The sequence below is a fragment of the Hemitrygon akajei genome, chromosome 6 (assembly GCF_048418815.1).
Source record: "Hemitrygon akajei chromosome 6, sHemAka1.3, whole genome shotgun sequence".
In the NCBI taxonomy this organism is placed as follows: Eukaryota; Metazoa; Chordata; class Chondrichthyes; order Myliobatiformes; family Dasyatidae; genus Hemitrygon; species Hemitrygon akajei.
The window spans coordinates 148787179-148805896 of NC_133129.1; the positions used below are offsets into that span (position 1 = coordinate 148787179).

Consider the following 18718-nt stretch of genomic DNA (forward strand, 5'->3'; position numbering starts at 1 on the left):
TATATTTATGGTAAGGCACAGACGAGCCTGCTCTTGTGCAATGATGTTTGACAATGTACAATGCTTGCCTGGATGGCACTTCGTACCAGTGATTATTGATTACCTTGCTTATAGAACCATAGAACATTACAGCACAGTACAGGCCCTTCAGCCCACCATGTTGTGCTGACCCATATAATCCTTAAAAAAAAGTACTAAACCCACACTACCCCATAACCCTCTATTTTTCTTTCATCCATGTGCCTGGCCAAGAGGCTCTTAAATACCCCTGATGAAGGGTTTCGGCCCAAAATGTTGTCACTACCTGCTCCCGTAGATGTTGTCTGGCCTGCTGAGTTCTGCCAGCATTCTGTGTTTTTATTCTTAAATACCCCTAATGTTTTAACCTCCACCACCATCCCTGGCAAGTCATTCCAGACACTCACAACCCTCTGTGTAAAAAAAACTTACCCCTGATGTCTCCCCTAAACTTTCCTCCCTTAATTTTGTGCATATGCCCTCTGGTGTTTGTTATTGGTGCCCTGGGAAAACAGGTACTGACTAGCCACCCTATCTATGCCTCTCATAATCTTATAGACCTCTAGCAAGTCCCCTCTCATTCTTCTACACTCCAAAGAGAAAAGTCCCAGCTCTGCTAACCTTGCTTCATATGACTTGTTCTCCAAACCAGGTAACATCCTGGTAAATCTCCTCTGCACCCTCTCCATAGCTTCCACATCCTTACTATAATGAGGTGACCAGAATTGAACACAATACTCTAAGTGCGGTCTCACCAGAGATTTGTAGAGTTGCAACATGACCTCTCTACTCTTGAACTCAATCCCCCTGTTAATGAAGCCTAGCATTCCATAGGCCTTCTTAACTACCCTATCAACCTGCGCAGCGACCTTGAGGGATGTATGGATTTGAACCCCAAGGTCCCTTTGTTCGTCCACACTCTTAAGTAACTGACCATTAATTCTGTACTCAGTCTTCTGGTTTGTCCTTCCAAAATGCATCACCTCACATTTGTTCGGATTGAACTTCATCTGCCATTTTTCTGCCCAACTCTGCAGCCTGTCTATATCCTCTTGTAACCTTCGACAACCTGCAGCTCCATCCACAACTCCTCCAATCTTTGTGTCATCCGCAAACTTACTCACCCATCCTTCCGCCTTTACATCCAGGTCATTTATAAAAATCACAAATAGCAGGGGTCTTCCTTTAAGCCAATCTTTTTATCCAAACAGCCAAGGTTCCACTTATCCCATGCCTCATGACTTTCTGGATGAGTCCCTCATGAGGGACTATGATAAAGCACCTTTCATATCTGTTACAATGTGATTTAAATGGGGTTTGCCTGACCAGGCTTGAGACTGATGCTGGAAACCTTACTTCAATAATTTACTATCTGTACGTCAGTCCCATCCACTACCTTTCATCTGAATATTTCCTTCTCCTTCCAAGTTGCCGATCTGCTGATCCATTCTGACTCCCACTAGTGCCTCCAGAATCCTCCATCCAAGCAGCTGGCCTTTCTTCTGACTGCTTGTCTTCGATTGGAACCCTTCTCAAGCCCAACCCCATGGAAAGTCAGTGCTGCACAAGGTCCAAGGTTTCAGGTGTGACTGAAGTGATCTAGTACAAAAAGAGCTTATTGCTTCATGAACTTCATCGTTGAGCTTCATTACAGAAGAACTGTATCTTGGATTGAGCTTTCTTCATACAAGTGCCTGACAACTTTGCTCTTGCGTATTACTGAGTTTACCTTAAGCGAAACATCTTCTGGCTCTCTGTAAACCAACAGATTAATGAATCTTTGCAGGTGCTGACTGCTTCTTGATCTAAGTATTCCATGTACCACTGTGCTTTTTCATTCACTGGGTTTATTTAACTTGAGTGGAACAGAAACTACGGGAGACCTCCCCTTTCCCAAGGCTACACCAACCTGAAATGTCACTCAGAGGTGATCTTCCTTAAGCCCTTTAACCTATATTATAAATTTACATTCTGTAGTTTATCTTTGTGTTTCAAGACTAATGAATTGTGAAAATGAGAACCAGAATGACGGGAAATGAGGGTCTACAGTAAGCTTTCCATCTATTCATTCTGTTACATAACCAGTCTCCTGCACCTATTATCTATTATAGAAACAGAAATATAGTAATTGCTAACAAGCCAAGAGTATAGTAATCCTTCAGGAAAATCTACCGTCAACAGATGTCACCAACATGATGATGTCTAAGTAAACCTAGTCCTTACCTTTTATGTTTCATGTATAGTCATTTCCAGCCTTGCACTTGGGAGTGTTTGCACATACATTAATACACAAATACATGATTCAATGTATTCATTGAAATATTCACTTTTACCCAAAACCAACAGCAGCAACTCAACAGGCAAACTTACCAAAGGCTCATCTTCCCAGATTCCAGAGAGCAGATGGACTACATCCATAAAATGCTGGTGGAACGCAGCAGGCCAGGCAGCATCTATAGGAAGAAGTACAGTTGACATTTCGGGCCGAGACCCTTTGTCAGGACTAATGGAAAAAAGAGATAGTAAGAGATTTGAAAGGGGGAGGGGGAGACCAGACATGATAGGAGAAGACAGGAGGGAGAGGGATAAAGCTAAGAGCTGGGAAGTTGATTGGCAAAAGGGATACAAGGATAGAGAAGGGGGAGTATCATAGGATGGAAGGCCTTGGAAGAAAGAAAGGGGGAGGGGAGCACCAGAGGAAGATGGAGAACAGACAAGGAGTTATTGTGAGAGGAAAAGAGAGAGGAAAAAAATATATTAAAAAAATAAAAATAAATAAACAATAGGGATGGGGTAAGAAGGGGAGGAGGGACACTAACGGAAGTTAGAGAAATCAATGTTCATGCCATCAGGTTGGAGGCTACCCAGACAGAATATAAGGTAATTCCTTATATAACATTGATTTCTCTAAATTCCATTAATGCTCCTCCTCCCTTTCTTACCCCATACATATCTATCTATTTATTTACTTGTTTGTTTATTTTTATTTTTTATATATGTTTTTTCTCTCTTTCTTTCCCTCTCACAATAACTCCTTGTCTGTTCTCTATCTTCCTCTGGTGCTCCCCTCCCTCTTTCTTTCTTCCAAGGCCTTCCGTCCTATGATACTCCCCCTTCTCTATCCTTGTATCCCTTTTTCCAATCAACTTCCCAGCTCTTAGCTTCATCCCTCCCCCTCCTGTCTTCTCCTATCATTTCAGGTCTCCCCCCTCCCCCTCCCACTTTCAAATCTCTTACTATCTCTTTTCTCCGTTAGTCCTGACGAAGGGTTTCAACCCAAAACGTCGACTGTACTTCTTCCTATAGATGCTGCCTGGCCTGCTGTATTCCACCAGCATTTTGTGTGTGTTGCTTGAATTTCCAGCATCTGCAGATTTCCTCGGACTACATCCGTATTGATATCTAGATCATTTTTTCCAATTGTGTGTCTTAAGACATCAAAAATTGAACTAACATTATATGTTTTGGGATGAGCACTACTGAATCATACAGATCAAAGGTAACATTCCTAGAACTGCAAATGTGCATTCGGTATCAAATTCTTTAACATTCCACTCTCATTTTAAGGCGAATGAAGAATGAAAGGATATTTCACTTTGCAGTCACGTTTGTGTGTCACCTATGTGCCAAAAATACACAGAGGTGATAAACCAGACTTGGGGCAACAACTGAACTTGTCACTTGGAGTCTGAAATCTGTTAGCCAATTTCTCTCTCTCACCACTTTTGGCCTTATTCTTGCTAAATTTGCAGGACGATTTGTCTATTTGCATTGGGGCACTTTCACAATGAGGTGAGTCCATTGCATGATCAGACTAACAAAGTCCTGTGAGTAGATCAGCAAGCCAGTGCTAAGCTGACAGCAGGACTAATGATGTCAAAACAAAGGCTGATTATAGAAATTCCAGCTAGTGTCTTGGATATATCACAGCTCGATTTTCACTATTTAATAGCAAATGGCCATGAATTTGCTAAGCCCAAATGACTTCCATACTGTAGATACCAGAAAATGTCAATATATGATGAACTCCTCTGTAATAAGCAATAACAAATTTACACCCAGCTCAAAGTTCAAATCTCAGATGTTGCATTTACTGGGCTTGCAAGAAAACATGTTAATACATCTATTAGTATTCTGAGCTGACAAAATGCAGCTTGTCACGGGCCTGAGTTACTGTTTTTATTTGAGGGGAGGACAGGAGTCTATTGAATATATACTAGAATTCTGGGAGTTCTTAGTGATACAGAACTTTATTTTGTGAGAATCCCACACTAAAGTCAGACATAAAGCTTGGGTACTGTATACTTTTTGCTTGTACAGTGATTTGAAGGATGTATAATGCAATTAATCTCAATTTTAAGCAGCATTAGGCAAATTGGGTTTCTATAAATTCTGAAGCTTATATCCTCGGAATATGATTCAAAACTTGTTAGGTCACCCCAACCACAAACTGTTCCAGCTGCTGCCATCCGGGAACTGGTACCGCAGCATAAAAGCCAGGTGCAACGGGCTCCAGGACATCTTCTTCCACCAGGCCATCAGACTGATTAATTTGCGCTGATACAGTTGTCTTTCTATATTATACTGACTGTCCTGTTGTACATACTATTTATTAAAAAATTACTATAAATTGCACATTGCACATTTAGACGGAGACAAAACATAAAGATTTTTATTCCTCAAGTATGTGAAGGATGTAAGTAATAAAGCCAATTCAATTCATCCTCCTATATATTTGTATGCTTGCTATGTATGAGATGCAGCTTGTAATTAAACTTACAGAATATAGAATTTTAAAAATAAGGTGTTTTGGATAGTACATGAAAAGATATTTTTAAGTTTAGATTTCCAAAATGAGAGCATTTGGTATTGTGGAAATACCTCACAATGTCAACCATTCATCGGCACATTTGTGTTGTGATTTCTCAAATAAATAAATCTCTGTGACATTCATCTGATTCTTAATTTGTTGGTGTTTTAATTGATTTGTCAGGTTTGTGATTCCTAATACGTCCAGCTGGGGCGTGGGATGTTGAGAGGACAGTGAAGGTGATCTTAAAAATCTCACTTGTGAGGAAAATTTAACAGGAATTAGATTCATAGTGCATGGGGTTTGGATAGGAGACAAGAATCTCTTCAGTGCCAGAGTCATAACAACATAAAAGATTGCAAAATTTTACGCACAAATCACATTGAACATAGTTTATGTTGACTATCTGATCAAGGTTTTAAAAAAATCACCCTAGGAACCATCCTCTATCTAGATTAATTATCATTACAAGTTTCCACATTGTCCCTATTAATTGCCTTTGAAGGGCTCACGGATTTGTATATGATTTTTCATTCTAATTTACAAAGTGACTGCACAATATAATTAGGAAACAGTTCAATATATACTTTAAAATTCTTCTCAATTATTTTAAATTGAATTTTTCACAGATGGAGTCATTTGTGTTAAATCCATTACCAGTTATAAAATAAAACTGCACCAGAATTTCTCTCAAGTGCATCACAGGAAATGTATTTTTAAAATTGAAATGTTACTAAAATATTGTCAGATTGTTCTGGTATCTTTTATATTTGGTAATATGCAGAATTTGAGAGGGAACCTGCAAAAACATTCTTCTGAAAATTGATACTTTAGCACAGTTGTTTCTGGAGTACCAATTAGTATCCAATGTAAAAAAAAACAGGCAAGGCAAACCAAGAGACATGAGCAATTTGGGGGTTTCACAGTACTAATGGTGAAATATCATGTTGCCATTTCACCTGTTTTTACTTATCCCCCTGGTTAATCATCTTCCCGGCTCTGCATGCCCAAACTCTGAACCTATACCTTTTCTTGAAACTTTCTATGTAAGCCTCTCTTCTTCATAAGCATTCCATCTTCTCCATAGACCAGTGTAATGAGACTGCCATCGTTTGTATTACTCTTTATTGAATTGCAGCCAGGGCATTCCCAACAATATCTTTTCCTCCTACTGTGATTGACACTGCCAGGGTACTTTAAGTGCCCCTCCCTTAATCTCAACTACCTGCTAGCACGTGTCAACATCACGACTATATATGGTGCATTGATGACATCAAACTATACCTGCATACCAAGGATTCTGACCTCCTGCTTGCCTTATGCTGTGGTTTCATCCAATTAAGCATGAGGAAGACTTGATCCATTTTTCACAGCCTCTGCCAGTTCCCATACTTATTATTAATTCCATTTCCTCTTCAACCATTGTTCAGGTTGAACCAGTGGGTTGTCAGTCATGGAAATATTTTGGAGAAGATAACAGCATCTGTTAACCATAAGCTGGAACAGTTTGATTCATACTGGGAAAAATGGTTTAACTACATAATGCCTCATAGACCTGATTTTATTCTCACAAATCAATGAATATGTTGTAAAAAAAAGATCACTCCCTACTTGTACATAGTTTTTTCCTTTTGCTTGTTTTTTCTTTCCACTCTTTTATAAGTGTATACCTCAGATAAATACTATGTGGAGATTTGTGACATGTATGATTATATGATATATATGTACAATGTCTGAAATACATCTTATAGAAATGTTTGTTTGATGATGAACAATTAAAAAAATTACAAAAAAAAGAAAATATTTTCACCTTATCCTTAGAATGACATCTCTGTCTTGAGAATCTCATCTTTATTTTAGTCCCTTCTTATGCTCATCCATGTCACTCTCACCTTTAGATTTGCCCACTTTCACTCTTTCAGGGTCAAATTGCCCCTCCTACCCTATATAGAATGAACCTCATCCATAAACTCATGCTCACATATGAAATCCTGCATCCCCCTACTTAGCAATCATCTCTAACCTTGTCACCCTAAACCAGCTTTAGTTCCTTTAGAATTTCCATTTTAAAATTCATCTTCTATCTCAGTACCCTCCTCTGATGCTACCAACTCAATGATTCAGGTTTCTCCTCACCTTCCACCTCCTTTAGCTGTAAGATACCAAGATTTTACATCCTGCCAAAAACCCTCATGTCTACCTCATCCTTCTCCCTCTCCCCATCTGACCTTCCTTCAGGCCTCCTTTTGCAGCTCTTTTGAAACTGAGCAAAAACTTGAAAAGGTTTTAAATCTAAAGGTTTTAAGGCTTTTTCCTCCAGTCCTGCCGAAGGGCTTTGGCCTGAAACATCGACTACTCTTTTCCACAGATGCTGACTGGCCTGTTGAGTTCCTCCAGCATTTTGTGTGTGTTGCTTGGATTTCCAGCATCTGCAGATTTTCTCTTGTTTGTGCCTAGAAATTCATCTTTATCCTGTAGCTCAAAATGTGTACCATAGTTGCACGAGTGCATTGCATTCTGCCTCAGAATTTCAATCAATTACTTTCATGAATTTACCTTCAGGGGTAGTACGCAGTGTATGGTTACAGCCTGGCATGTTTAATGCTATCAACTGAAGGAATTTCTAGACAGCAAAGCATTTACAATTTGTGTTTCTTTCAAAATATTCTTTCAATGCCTTCTGATCTCAAGCAGTAATGTCTGAAATACTTGCTCTTTATCTAAAAGCTGTTTAAACTGTTCCTTTTTCTCTGAATGACTTCCCTATGCTTTGTGTGTATCTTTTTCTTTTGCTCCTTATCTCTCTGTTTTCTCTAACTATTTCCATGCAGCAGTGCAAGAGGCCGAACATGAGGATGTAAAGGTTGTAACAGATGTGCAAGTTCCAAAGGCTGCTAAAAAATCAAAGTCCTCAGCTGCAGGCTCACAATCTGCCAGCCTCAAGAAAGAAAAAAGGGGTAAACAGAAAGGTCAGCTTGCTGCACTGGTTTTAAAGGACAACTGCATGCAGACCTCTTATCCTCCTGTTGAGAAGCATGCCGCAATGAGATGTAGAAAAACAGACTAGTATGGTCTTTTAATTTGATGTTGTCTACATTTGTGGAGTAGGTAATAATTTAAAATTGCTGTTAATTCACACATTTAGAACTAAACAACAAATAAGTTTCGGAAAAGGGATTTTGGACTATGATTTATCAATAGAGAAAGGGATGCACGATGGAACTTGTCTGGGTGTGAATAAGTTGTGATTTGTGTAATATGCACTGATACAATGCAAAAAGAAATTAAGCTATGGCTATACTGAGTTGTGATACTTTGATTTGCTAAACATCAATTGATGTGTGCTTTTGAAATGACTTTATCTGCTGTAAATTTGGTAAAACATTTTTAGGATCTGGTAATGATGGCTTGAAAAATGAGGAACCGGTGGGAAAAATAAATGGTTTTTACTCAGTGATGAAGTTTTGAAATAACATTCTGGATAAGATAGTGTTGGATTCTGCTGTTTTTAATCCAAGTTTCTTATAGAAGTCAGGAAAGAGACATAAGACTTGGTTTTATTAAGAGTTGATAGAACAAAGGGAAGTTGAACAGACAATGACAGAGGTCTACTAAGCAACGAGAGAAAGACAATGGAACAAAGATGGCACCTAGCAAAGAACAGATATTTGTATACCATAGAGTTAAGAAAATCCTTCAAAGTTATAGATGGAGATTAACCAATGAGAAAGTATTCATTTTAATACTGCTGTACCAAGTTAACCAATGAGAAAGCACTTATTTATATAATGCAGAATGAAGAAACTTGCACAGTTTACCAGAATTATACCTTATATAGCTACTGAAGGCATATTTAACTGTTATATGCATATAAGAACTACTTAAAATACAAACAGATAATTAATTGTTGAACTGCAAAGAAGTTAACAATTGAACAGTCAAATGTAAGAAGTAAACGCTCCATTCCAACAATAGCTCAAGATAAAAATAATAAATCTCAGTCAGTGTGAAATCTAGATTTCATGATTTAACAATTAAACACTCAAGAATGAAGCCTGAGAGGGCATAAGGATGTTGTCACATTTGACATTTGTTACATCTTTTATAATATCATATTTCTAAATATTATCTGAAATCTTGCCTCTGTAGGATATAACTTCCAACAGCATTGAGTCTTGGCCAGGGGGAGGAGTTTTCTCCAAATTTATTTATGTAACACAATCCCTACATGGATTAGTTTAATTTTTAATGCCACTGTAAGTCGAGCATTCTGTTGAAGTCAGTGGCTATAAGCAGAAACTCCCCATCAACAGCCTAATGTATGAAAACCAATGTTCATGTTAGTTTCTGCATCTTCGAATAGTACCTCTGATAAAGTAACAGCTGTAGTATTCTGTATTGCAGTGCAGTACCTTGTGAATTCATTATTTTGTGAGGACAAAAGAGTCAAGTGTATTTGGGAATCATCAGAATGGCTGACTTTGGGCCAAGAATACTGGATAGTGGCTTATGGTTGGTCAGCTGAGTGACAGATCATTTGGAAATGTATTTATAGAACAAGATAACAACTCTAACATGGGAAGACTGCAACATGTTGTTGTCCAGAGAAATTTGCAAGTGCTTGTGCATGCAAACACAGAAGGGTGTTTTGCAGGTGCAACGAGTTATTAAGATGGTAAACAAAATGTTGGCCTTCATTAATAAAGAGGTTGAATTTAAGAGCAGAGGGGTATAGGGCATTGGTGAGGCAACACCTGGAGTACCTCATGCAGTTCTTGCCTCCTTATTATAGGAAAGATTTATGGCTTTAGAAGTGGCACAGAGGAGAATCACCAGGTTGATTGAGGGGGTTAGACCATGAGGAGAGATTGAGGCGCCTGGAACTATACGCACTGGAATCCTAAATAATGAGAGGGCATCTTATAGAAACTTATAAAATTATGAAAAGGTATAGATAAAATATAGGCAGGAAAGTTGTTTCCATTAGTGAGACTAGAACTAGGGGACATAGCCTCAAGATTTGGGGAACAGATTTAGGACAGAGATGAGGAGAAACTTCTTTTTCCAGAATAGTGAGTCTGTGGAATTTTCTGCCCAGGAAAGCAGTAGAGGATACCTCATTAAATATAGTTGACAGAGTTAGACAGATTTTTGCACAACAGGGTGAATTAAAAACTATAGGGAAAAGATTGTGATCTTATTGATGATGGAGCAACACACGCAAAATGGTGGCGGAACTCAGCAGTCCAGGCAGCACCTATGGAAAAGAGTACAGTCAAAACATCGACTGTACACTTTTCCATAAATGTTGCCTGGCCTGCTGAGTTCCTGCAGCATTTCATGTGTGTTGCTCGGATTTCCGGCATCTGCAGATTTTCTCTTGTTTGTTATTGATGATAGAGCAAGCTTGATGGGCCAAATGGCCTACTGCTGCTCCTACTTTGTTTGCTTTTATGACGGTTATGTCCTCTTTCACAATCTGTACATAATTATTCTACTTGAGTTGAGCAAACATGACTGGCAGCGTGCGGCCTGAGTCCATTACGTGGCTGTTGAGGATGAAGATAGGGACACGTATTAGAAAGATCGCTGGGAGAATTTTTCCACTAATTAGAATATATAGTGTATTTACCCAGTGATTCATAATCAGTTAGACACTGACATCATCTCTTCTGATTTGATTATGGACAGATGAATATTTGTACCTTTGTCCTGGACATAGGTCTGAGATAGAGCTCCATCTCCTCATTGCGTCACAGCAGTACCAGATACTTTCATTTTCACATGCCACCAACCCATTCACTTATTCTCAGACTTTCCAATTTCTATACCTTGCCCATCTGGTTACTCCTTATATCCTGTCACAGCCCATTCACTTGTTGAATCTCATCCTTATCGATGATTTTTGCAAACAAGCCTCAAATGCAAGCTCCCATTCTTATGTTGACCAACACCTTTAGTCCTGTCAGGTTTGTGCAGGTTTCTTGGGCTTCGCACTTTGGTCAAGCATTGCACGATGTTTCATAGTGTCATATTATTAAGATGAAGAGTTAAGACTGGAATTTTTACTGTTCACCCCAAATACAATTTATAATAATCATAGAAACAGTTGGAAGATGGGATTCTCTAGATGATCTGTTTCTAGCCTCACCACCAACCACTAAACCTTATCTATGGAGTATATATGTTCATTACAGTAGGCAGTCAGAGAGTGAGTGTGTGTGTGTGCGTGTGCCTTTAACTCCTGGTGGAGTCGTGTGAGTGCCACATGAAAAGCTTTTTGCACCGATCTTTTTGGTGATTGCATCCGAAACCTGTCAGAGCCCATCCCTCTCCAGGTTTTTGGAGCCGGCTGGATTCGAACTCAGGAACATTCTCTCCAAAGTCCAGCGCTGATGCCACTATGCCACCAACTGGCAGTCAGAGTCTATATTTTCAAATGGCTTTCCAGGACAACAACAAGTGAATTGTGCACTTGCTCTAATGTGTATTTTAACAATGATGCTTTGATTTAAGGAGGAAATAAATTGGGCCTTTGTTCTACACTACATGGAGTAAACTATTAACAAATCACATTCAAAATGAATGGTTTGACTAGGGGAGTGAACGTATGTGGGTGTAGGAAGCAGGAGATATCCAGCACTGAATCTACCCATAAAAAAAGCTCAAGGTAGTGTTTGAATTAATATTTTGAATAGTTTAAAAGTTTTGGAAACTAGCATCCATGGATAGCTCCTGTTCTTTCCTTTCTGCCACTGACTCCATAAAATTTGATTTTTGTGGATTATATTTCTCATCAGATTGGGTACATTTTGAGAAATGTTATTACCTATTTATTCCTTTACAATGTACAAAAGCTAATGGTATGTCTTCTTTAGAAGTTTGCATAGATTCTTCGTGACATCTAAAACTTTGACAAACGTCTACAAATGTGTGGTAGAGAGTACATAGAGTCATGATTCATAGAGAAGTACAGCACAGAAACAGGCCCTTTGGCCCATCTAGTCCATACTGAAACCTTTTAAAGTGCCTACTCCTATTGACCTGCACCGGGACCATAGTCCTCCATAGCCCTACCACCCATGTACCTATCCAAACTTCAGTTAAACGTTGAAATCGAGCTTGCATACACCACTTGTGCTGGCAGCTCATTCCACACTCTCACAATCGTCTGAGTGAAGAAGTTTCCCCTCCTGTTCCCCTTAAACATTTCACCTTTCACCCTTAATCCATGACCTCTAGCTGTAGTCCCACCCAACCTCAGTGGAAAAATTCTGCTTGCAATAACCTGTCTATACCCCTTATAACTTTGAATACCTCTATCAAATCTCCTCTCAATCTTCTATGTTCTAAGGAATAAAGTTATAACGTATTCAATCTTTCTTTGTAACTCAGGTCCTCCAGACCCAGCAACATAAATTTTCTCTATACTCTTTCAACCTTAGTTACATCTTTCCTGTAGGTATGTGATCAAAACTTCACACAATACTCTAAACTAGGCCTCACTAACATCTTATACAACTTCAACATAACATCCCATCTCCTGTGTCAAAAGCATTTTTATGACCTTATCTTCCTGTGACGCCACTTTCAATGAATTAAGAACCTGTATTCCCAGATCCCTTTGTTCTACCACACTCCTCAGTACCCTACTGTTCTCTGTGTAAGACCTACCCTGGCTAGCACTACTGAAGTACAACACCTCACACTTGTCTGCATTAAATTTCATCTGCCATTTTTCCAGCTTATCCAGATCCCTCAGCAAACCATGATAGCATTCCTCATTGTCCACTACACACCCAGTCTTGGTGTCATCTGCAAATTTGCTGATCCAGTTAAACACATTATCATCCAGATCGTTGATATAGATGACAAACAACAACAGACCCAGCACTGATCCCTGTGGCACTCCACTAGTCACAGGCCTCAGTCAGAGAGGCAACCATCTATTATCACTCTCTGGTTTTTCCCATGAAGCCAACGTTTAATCCGATTTACCACCTCATCTTAAATGCCATGCGACTGAACCTTCTTGAGCAATCTCCCAAGTGGGACCTTGTCACGGCCTGGTATGGAAACACCAATGACCTTGAATGGAAAATCTTACAAAAACTAGTGGATACAGCCCAGTCTATTATCAATAAAGCCCTCCCCACCATTGAACACATCTATAAGGATCTATAAATTGCAGGAAGGTAGCATCCAGCAACAAGGATCACCATCACAGTTCATGCTCTTGCTGCTGCCATCAGGAAGAAAGTGCAGGAGCCCCAGGACCCACACCACTGGGTTTAGGAACAGTTATTTGCCCTCAACCATCAGGCTCTTGAACCAGTAATGATAAGTTCACTCAACTTCACTCGCCCCATCACTCAACTGTTTCCATAACCTATGGGCTCAATTTTTGTCTTTTGCCTGTTTGGTTGTTTTTCCGTCCATTTGGTGTGGTCTTTCAAATTGATTCCATTATATTTCTTGGACTTACTGAGAATGCTCACAAGGAAATGAACCTCAGGGTTGTATATGATGACATATGTGTAGTTGGGTAATAGCTTTACTTTGAACTTTTTAAGATTGTTACTAAGATTGGGTTGAATGGGATCATAAAAATAATATTTGCATATCGGCAAATTTTATCTAAATCTAGCTTGGAGAAAGGAAACAAAGGGTGATGATGAGGGGTTATACATAAATATATGATAAGTAGTTCAAAGCAAGAGGGGAAAAAATAGTGAGGTTCCTTGTCCATTCTGAAATCTGATAGCGGAGGGGAAGAACGCTGTATCTGAATAAATAAATAAATGAATGAAGAAGCTTTTCCTGAAAAGTTGAGTGTCTGTCTTCATACCCTGTTGCTCCTCCTCAATGGTAGCAATGAGAAGAGAGCATGTCCTGGGTAATGGGGGTCCTTGATGGTGGCTGTCATCTTTTTGAAGCATCACCTTTTGAGGAATGCTGGGAGGTTAGTGTCCACGATAGAGCTGGCTGAAATTATACCTTCTGCAGCTCTTTCCAGTTCAGTGCAGTGGTCCCTTCATACCAGATGGTGATGCAGCCAATTAGAATGCTTTCCATGGTGTATCTGTAAAAAATTGTGAATGCCTTTGGTGACATGCCAATTCTTCTCAAACTTCGAATGATATATAGTCGCTGTCATACTTTCTTTGTAATTGCATCAATATGTTGGATAGATCTTCGGAGATGTTGACACCCAGTAACTTGAAACTGCTCACCCTTTCCACTTCTGATCCCTTAACAAGGACTGGTGTGTGTTCCCACGACTTCCCCTTCCTGAAGTCCACAATCTTGGTCTTACTGACGTTGAATACAAGGTTGCTGCTGTGACGCCACTCAGCCAGCTCATTAATCTCACTCCTGTACACCTCCTTGTCACCATCTGCCACCAATAGTTGTGTTGTCAGCAAATTTATATATGGTGTCTGAGCTATGCCTAGCCACAGAATTGTGGGTACAGAGAGTAGAGGAGTGGTCTAGTCACACATCCTTGTAGTATGCCAGGGTTGATTATCGGGAATGAGGAGATGTTATTCTGATCCACAGAGACTGCGGTCTCCCTGTGAGGAAGTCAGAGATCTAGTTTCAGAGAACCAGGTTTTGGAGTTTGTTGATTAGAACTGATGGTATGATTATGTTGAACGCTGAGCTGTAGTCAATAAGCATCAGCCTTATGTGGTAGGTTTTGCTGTTGTCCAGGTGATCCAAGGCTGAGTGGAGAGCCAGTGAGATTGTATCTACTGTAGACCTATTGCAGCGATAGGCAAATTGCAGTGTGTCTAGGCCCTTTCTTAGGCAGGGGTTGATTCTAGCCATGACAGACTTCTCAAAGCACTTCATTATCATAGATGCCTATCAGGATCTGGATTCATTAGTCAGGACACGGAATGTAGAAGGTAGTTATGTCCCAACTTTTGATCAACCTCAACTGGAGTTCTGCAGACAGATCTGGCCACCATGTTATAGGAAGTATAAGTTAGTACTGGAGAGGTGCAGAAGAAATTCACCAGGATGTTGCCTGGAATGGAGTGTTTCAGTTATGAGAGAAGACTGGAGAGTCAGTGTCTGTTTTGCCTGCTGTGCTGGAGGCTTAGAGTGGATATGATTGAGATATACAAAATGATGAGGGTTATAAATAAAGTAGTTTAGAGGAAACTTTACCTTTTATCAAAGGTGAATAAAACTACAGAACAGTCTTGCCAACCTAGGGATCAATCAGATGAACTTTTCTGCACACCCTCTTTGACAAACATATCATTCTTATGCTAAGGAGACTGAAACTGCACATAAAACTCAAAGCCCAATAAAGAGAGACAAATCTGTAGCATGAGAAAGAGCTACAGTCACTCAAAAGGTGACCTCTGGATTTCAAGAACAGACTGTGACTATTGTCTTTGTTAAGTATTGCTTCTTTGATCTGGCTATAACTAATAAATCAGTTGTGGTTTGTGGTAATCTTGAGAAAGACTCTTGAGTAAGTTTTGATTAAATCTTGGAAGTAAAAATAAACTATGATTTTGCAAATCTTACAGCACTGTAGTTTAAATTAACTTAAGGAACATACTTGTGGCTAAAATAAACCACTATGACTATATTGGTATGAACACAACAGATTTATAAGTTGTATCCAGTACAATGGCTGTTCCATGAAACTTGGAGATTTGCTGTTCAAGTGACTGCTGTTCCCCATTTTGATGACTACATCATCTCTTCACTCTGGCTATCCTTCCTCTCAGTCTCACCTATAACTTATTAGTTTTCTTTGATCTAACATGCCTTCAATAGTGTGCCTAGCTACTTCATTTGTGGTTGTTTCAAAACTACACTTGGTGTTTTATTCATTATGAGCCGTGTTGCTTTTTTGAGCACTGAGCTATTCCTTATCGTTCTGTTTGTTCATTTGCACACAGCTTGGACACGTGCTAACTATCTCCCATTCTGTTTCAAATGTTGTTTGCTTTCAGTGAAACGGTTCTTTGGGTGTTTCAAACCTTGCTTTAGAATTATGTACTTGTTCTGTTTCTGGCTATCTGTCTGCTTCAAACAAACCACCAGAGTCTAAATTAGTGCCTTGAACTTCACAGTCTGTGGAGTCAAATGTAATTCTGCTTCAGCACATTCTCTGTAACTGTCTTATTTTTGTCTTTATTGATTACAGTATTTTATTTCTCAACCTTACATTATTTTCATGCCTGTTGTATTCTCTTTATCAATCTTTACTACACTGTTCCACAACACCAACTTTAAACATACACTCACTGACCACTTTATTAGGTAAAGAAGTGGAACCTGCTGTGGCTTTCTGCTTTTGTAGTATGTCCATTTGAAGGTTGATGTGTTGTGCATTCAGCTATGCTTTTCCACACACCTCTGCTGTAATACATGGTTATTTGAGTTACTGTCACCTTCCTGTCAGCTTGAACCAGTCTGGCCATTCTCCTCTGATTTCTCCCAATATCACGGATTTTAGCCCACAGAACTGTCGTTCACTGGATTTTTTGTTTTGATTTCTTCACCATTCTCTGTAAACTCTAGAGACTGTTAATCTGTAAAAAATCCCAGGAGATCAACGGTTTTTGAGATATCAAAACATCCTGTCTGGCACCAAAGCCACTTAGTTCACATTTCTTCCCCATGCTGATGTTTGGTCTGAACTACAAAGGAACCTCTAGACCATGTCTGCATGCTTTAATGTATTGAGTAGCTGCCTCCTTGGTTTTTAAACATATCTAAATGGCTTAAAAACCACTGATGCAGTTCATTTGACCGATGTGAACATTATACATTAGAGGCATTTAAGAAACTCTTAGATGGGTACATGGAGGAACAGGTTAGATTGATCTTAGAGTAGGTTAAAAGGTCGGCGCAACATTTAGGCTGTTTTCTCACAGGGGTTGACTCTACTGTTCATTAACAATGGAGATAAGTGTTAGAAATTGAGTTTTAGTTGATGTAAACCATTGTTTTACTTTTGTCAACTGCATGTGCATTTTCCCCAGGATTTTACAAGCATTATCATTCACCACTGTAATAGAACTTGTGTTGTTGGGGAGAAAGTAGGTTCAAACTGTTAGAAGGCACTACAAGGCAACAATTAACAATAGTGAGTATTAAAAGGTATGAATAAAAATTTACTATAGAACTGCAACAGGGACTACGTTAAGTCAGAATCCCATTCAATTATTTTGTTTAATCAGGTTTAATACCACTGACATTATGTTATGAAATGTGTTGTTTTGTGACAGCAGTACAGTGCAAGACAAAACAATTATTCACAATAAAAAAATAAGTAAATAGTGCAGAAGAGGAATAGCAATTGGTAGTGTTCATGATCCCTTCAGTAATTTGAGAGTGGAGAGGAAGGAGTTGTTCTTAAAACATAGAGTGTGGGTCCTCAGGCTCCGGATCCTCCTCCCCAATGGTAGTAATGAGAAGAGGGTAAGTCCTGAGTGGTGAGGGTCCTTAATGATGGACATCACCCTCCTGAGGCACTGCATCTTAAAGACATCCTCAATGGTGGCGAGGCTTGTGCCACTGCTGGCATGATGGAATGTTACCTGAATTTTTTTTCTTCAATGAAATAGGATGGAATCGATTTCCCTTATCTACTCTGGGTAAGTGTTTAGCTTCAGTATTAATTGTAAATTGGTCTATTATTGTCACATGTACCTTGGTACACTGGGAAAAGTTTGTTTTGCATGCCATCCACACAGAATATTTCATCACGTCAGTGCACTGAGGTAGCAATGCAGAATAAAGTCATCCAGTTACAGGGAGAGTGCAGTGCAGGCAGGCAAAGAATAAGGTCATGCCAAGGGAAATTGGGAGGTCAAGAGCCCATCTCATTGTACTGGAGAACCATTAACTAAGTGTTATAACAGTGGGATGGAAGGTGTGATTGAGCCTGGCAGTACATGCTTTCAGGCTTGTGTATCTTTTGCCCAATGGGAAGGGGGGGGGGGGGGAATGAGAGAATGGCTGGGCAGGGTAGGGATCTTTGATTGTACTGAGTGCCTTTCTAAAGCAGTGAGAAGTGCAGCCAGAGTGCTGAAAGAGTGGCTAGTTTCTATGATGTGCAGAGCTTTCTGGACAGCTGATTGATTGCCTTTCTTTTAATGTAGATAATTTCACATTTTCTTGGCAAAGAAATGATAAAATGGATTAAAGATCAATTTAATATCCTGAACAATGTTCTTTTGTATGACTTGCAAAATCCACAAAATAGGCTGCAACATTTCTGGCAGTTGTGATATTATATCATCAATATAGCAATGAAGATAAATAATCTCTGTCACAAGGGTTGCAGAGTATCCTTCTCCCTCAGTTTAGTGTCTGCTGCATTTTGTTGTGTAATGTATACTGTTGGAAATACACCAGTTAGCATCATAAATTTGCATGAGTGATGGCCTTTCATGGTTGAACAGTTAGGTCAAAATGTAAAATGTTGGTGTGAAGCTTGCAGCAAGGCAGTATGCGTAGAGCTGGTCGGAAACAAATGGATTAAAAGTAGAAAATGTTTGAAGTACCAATCTGAATTGGTGCCATTTCTACGGGGAAAAGGATGGACCTTCATGTCAAAAACTTTCAAGTCATTCATTGACCTTCATTTGATGTAAGAGTGTTGGTCGCAAGTCCTGATGAAGATAGATTGTTTTGAGTGAGAAATGTGGATGTAATGAGGAGAGCAGTATCTGTGATTATGGTGTTTAAGGGACATGGTATTTAAGATCCAGTCATTTACCTTAAATGTGTGAGGTCCTTATACTTCCCCTGGCACATATCCATATCCTATGGCTACAATCTTGGCATTAACTTTCATGGCTACCTATTTCCACTACTGTTTCATCATGTATCTAGGGAGATACTACCTTTTCT

At 39.4% G+C, this 18718-nt stretch overlaps 1 protein-coding gene across 6 annotated transcripts in view; it reads left to right on the forward strand.

Moving 5' to 3' along the window:
- The window catches only part of tub (TUB bipartite transcription factor), a 337531-nt gene that overhangs the window by 280099 nt on the left and 38714 nt on the right, over window positions 1-18718 (forward strand). For 5 of the 6 annotated variants that reach the window (XM_073049509.1, XM_073049512.1, XM_073049510.1 and 2 more), the window contains exon 4: window positions 7660-7797. The exons of the other annotated variant lie outside the window; for it this stretch is intronic. In XM_073049509.1, the coding sequence (XP_072905610.1) occupies window positions 7660-7797 (138 nt within the window). The remainder of the gene's footprint in view (window positions 1-7659; window positions 7798-18718) is intronic. 6 annotated transcript variants of the gene reach the window in all.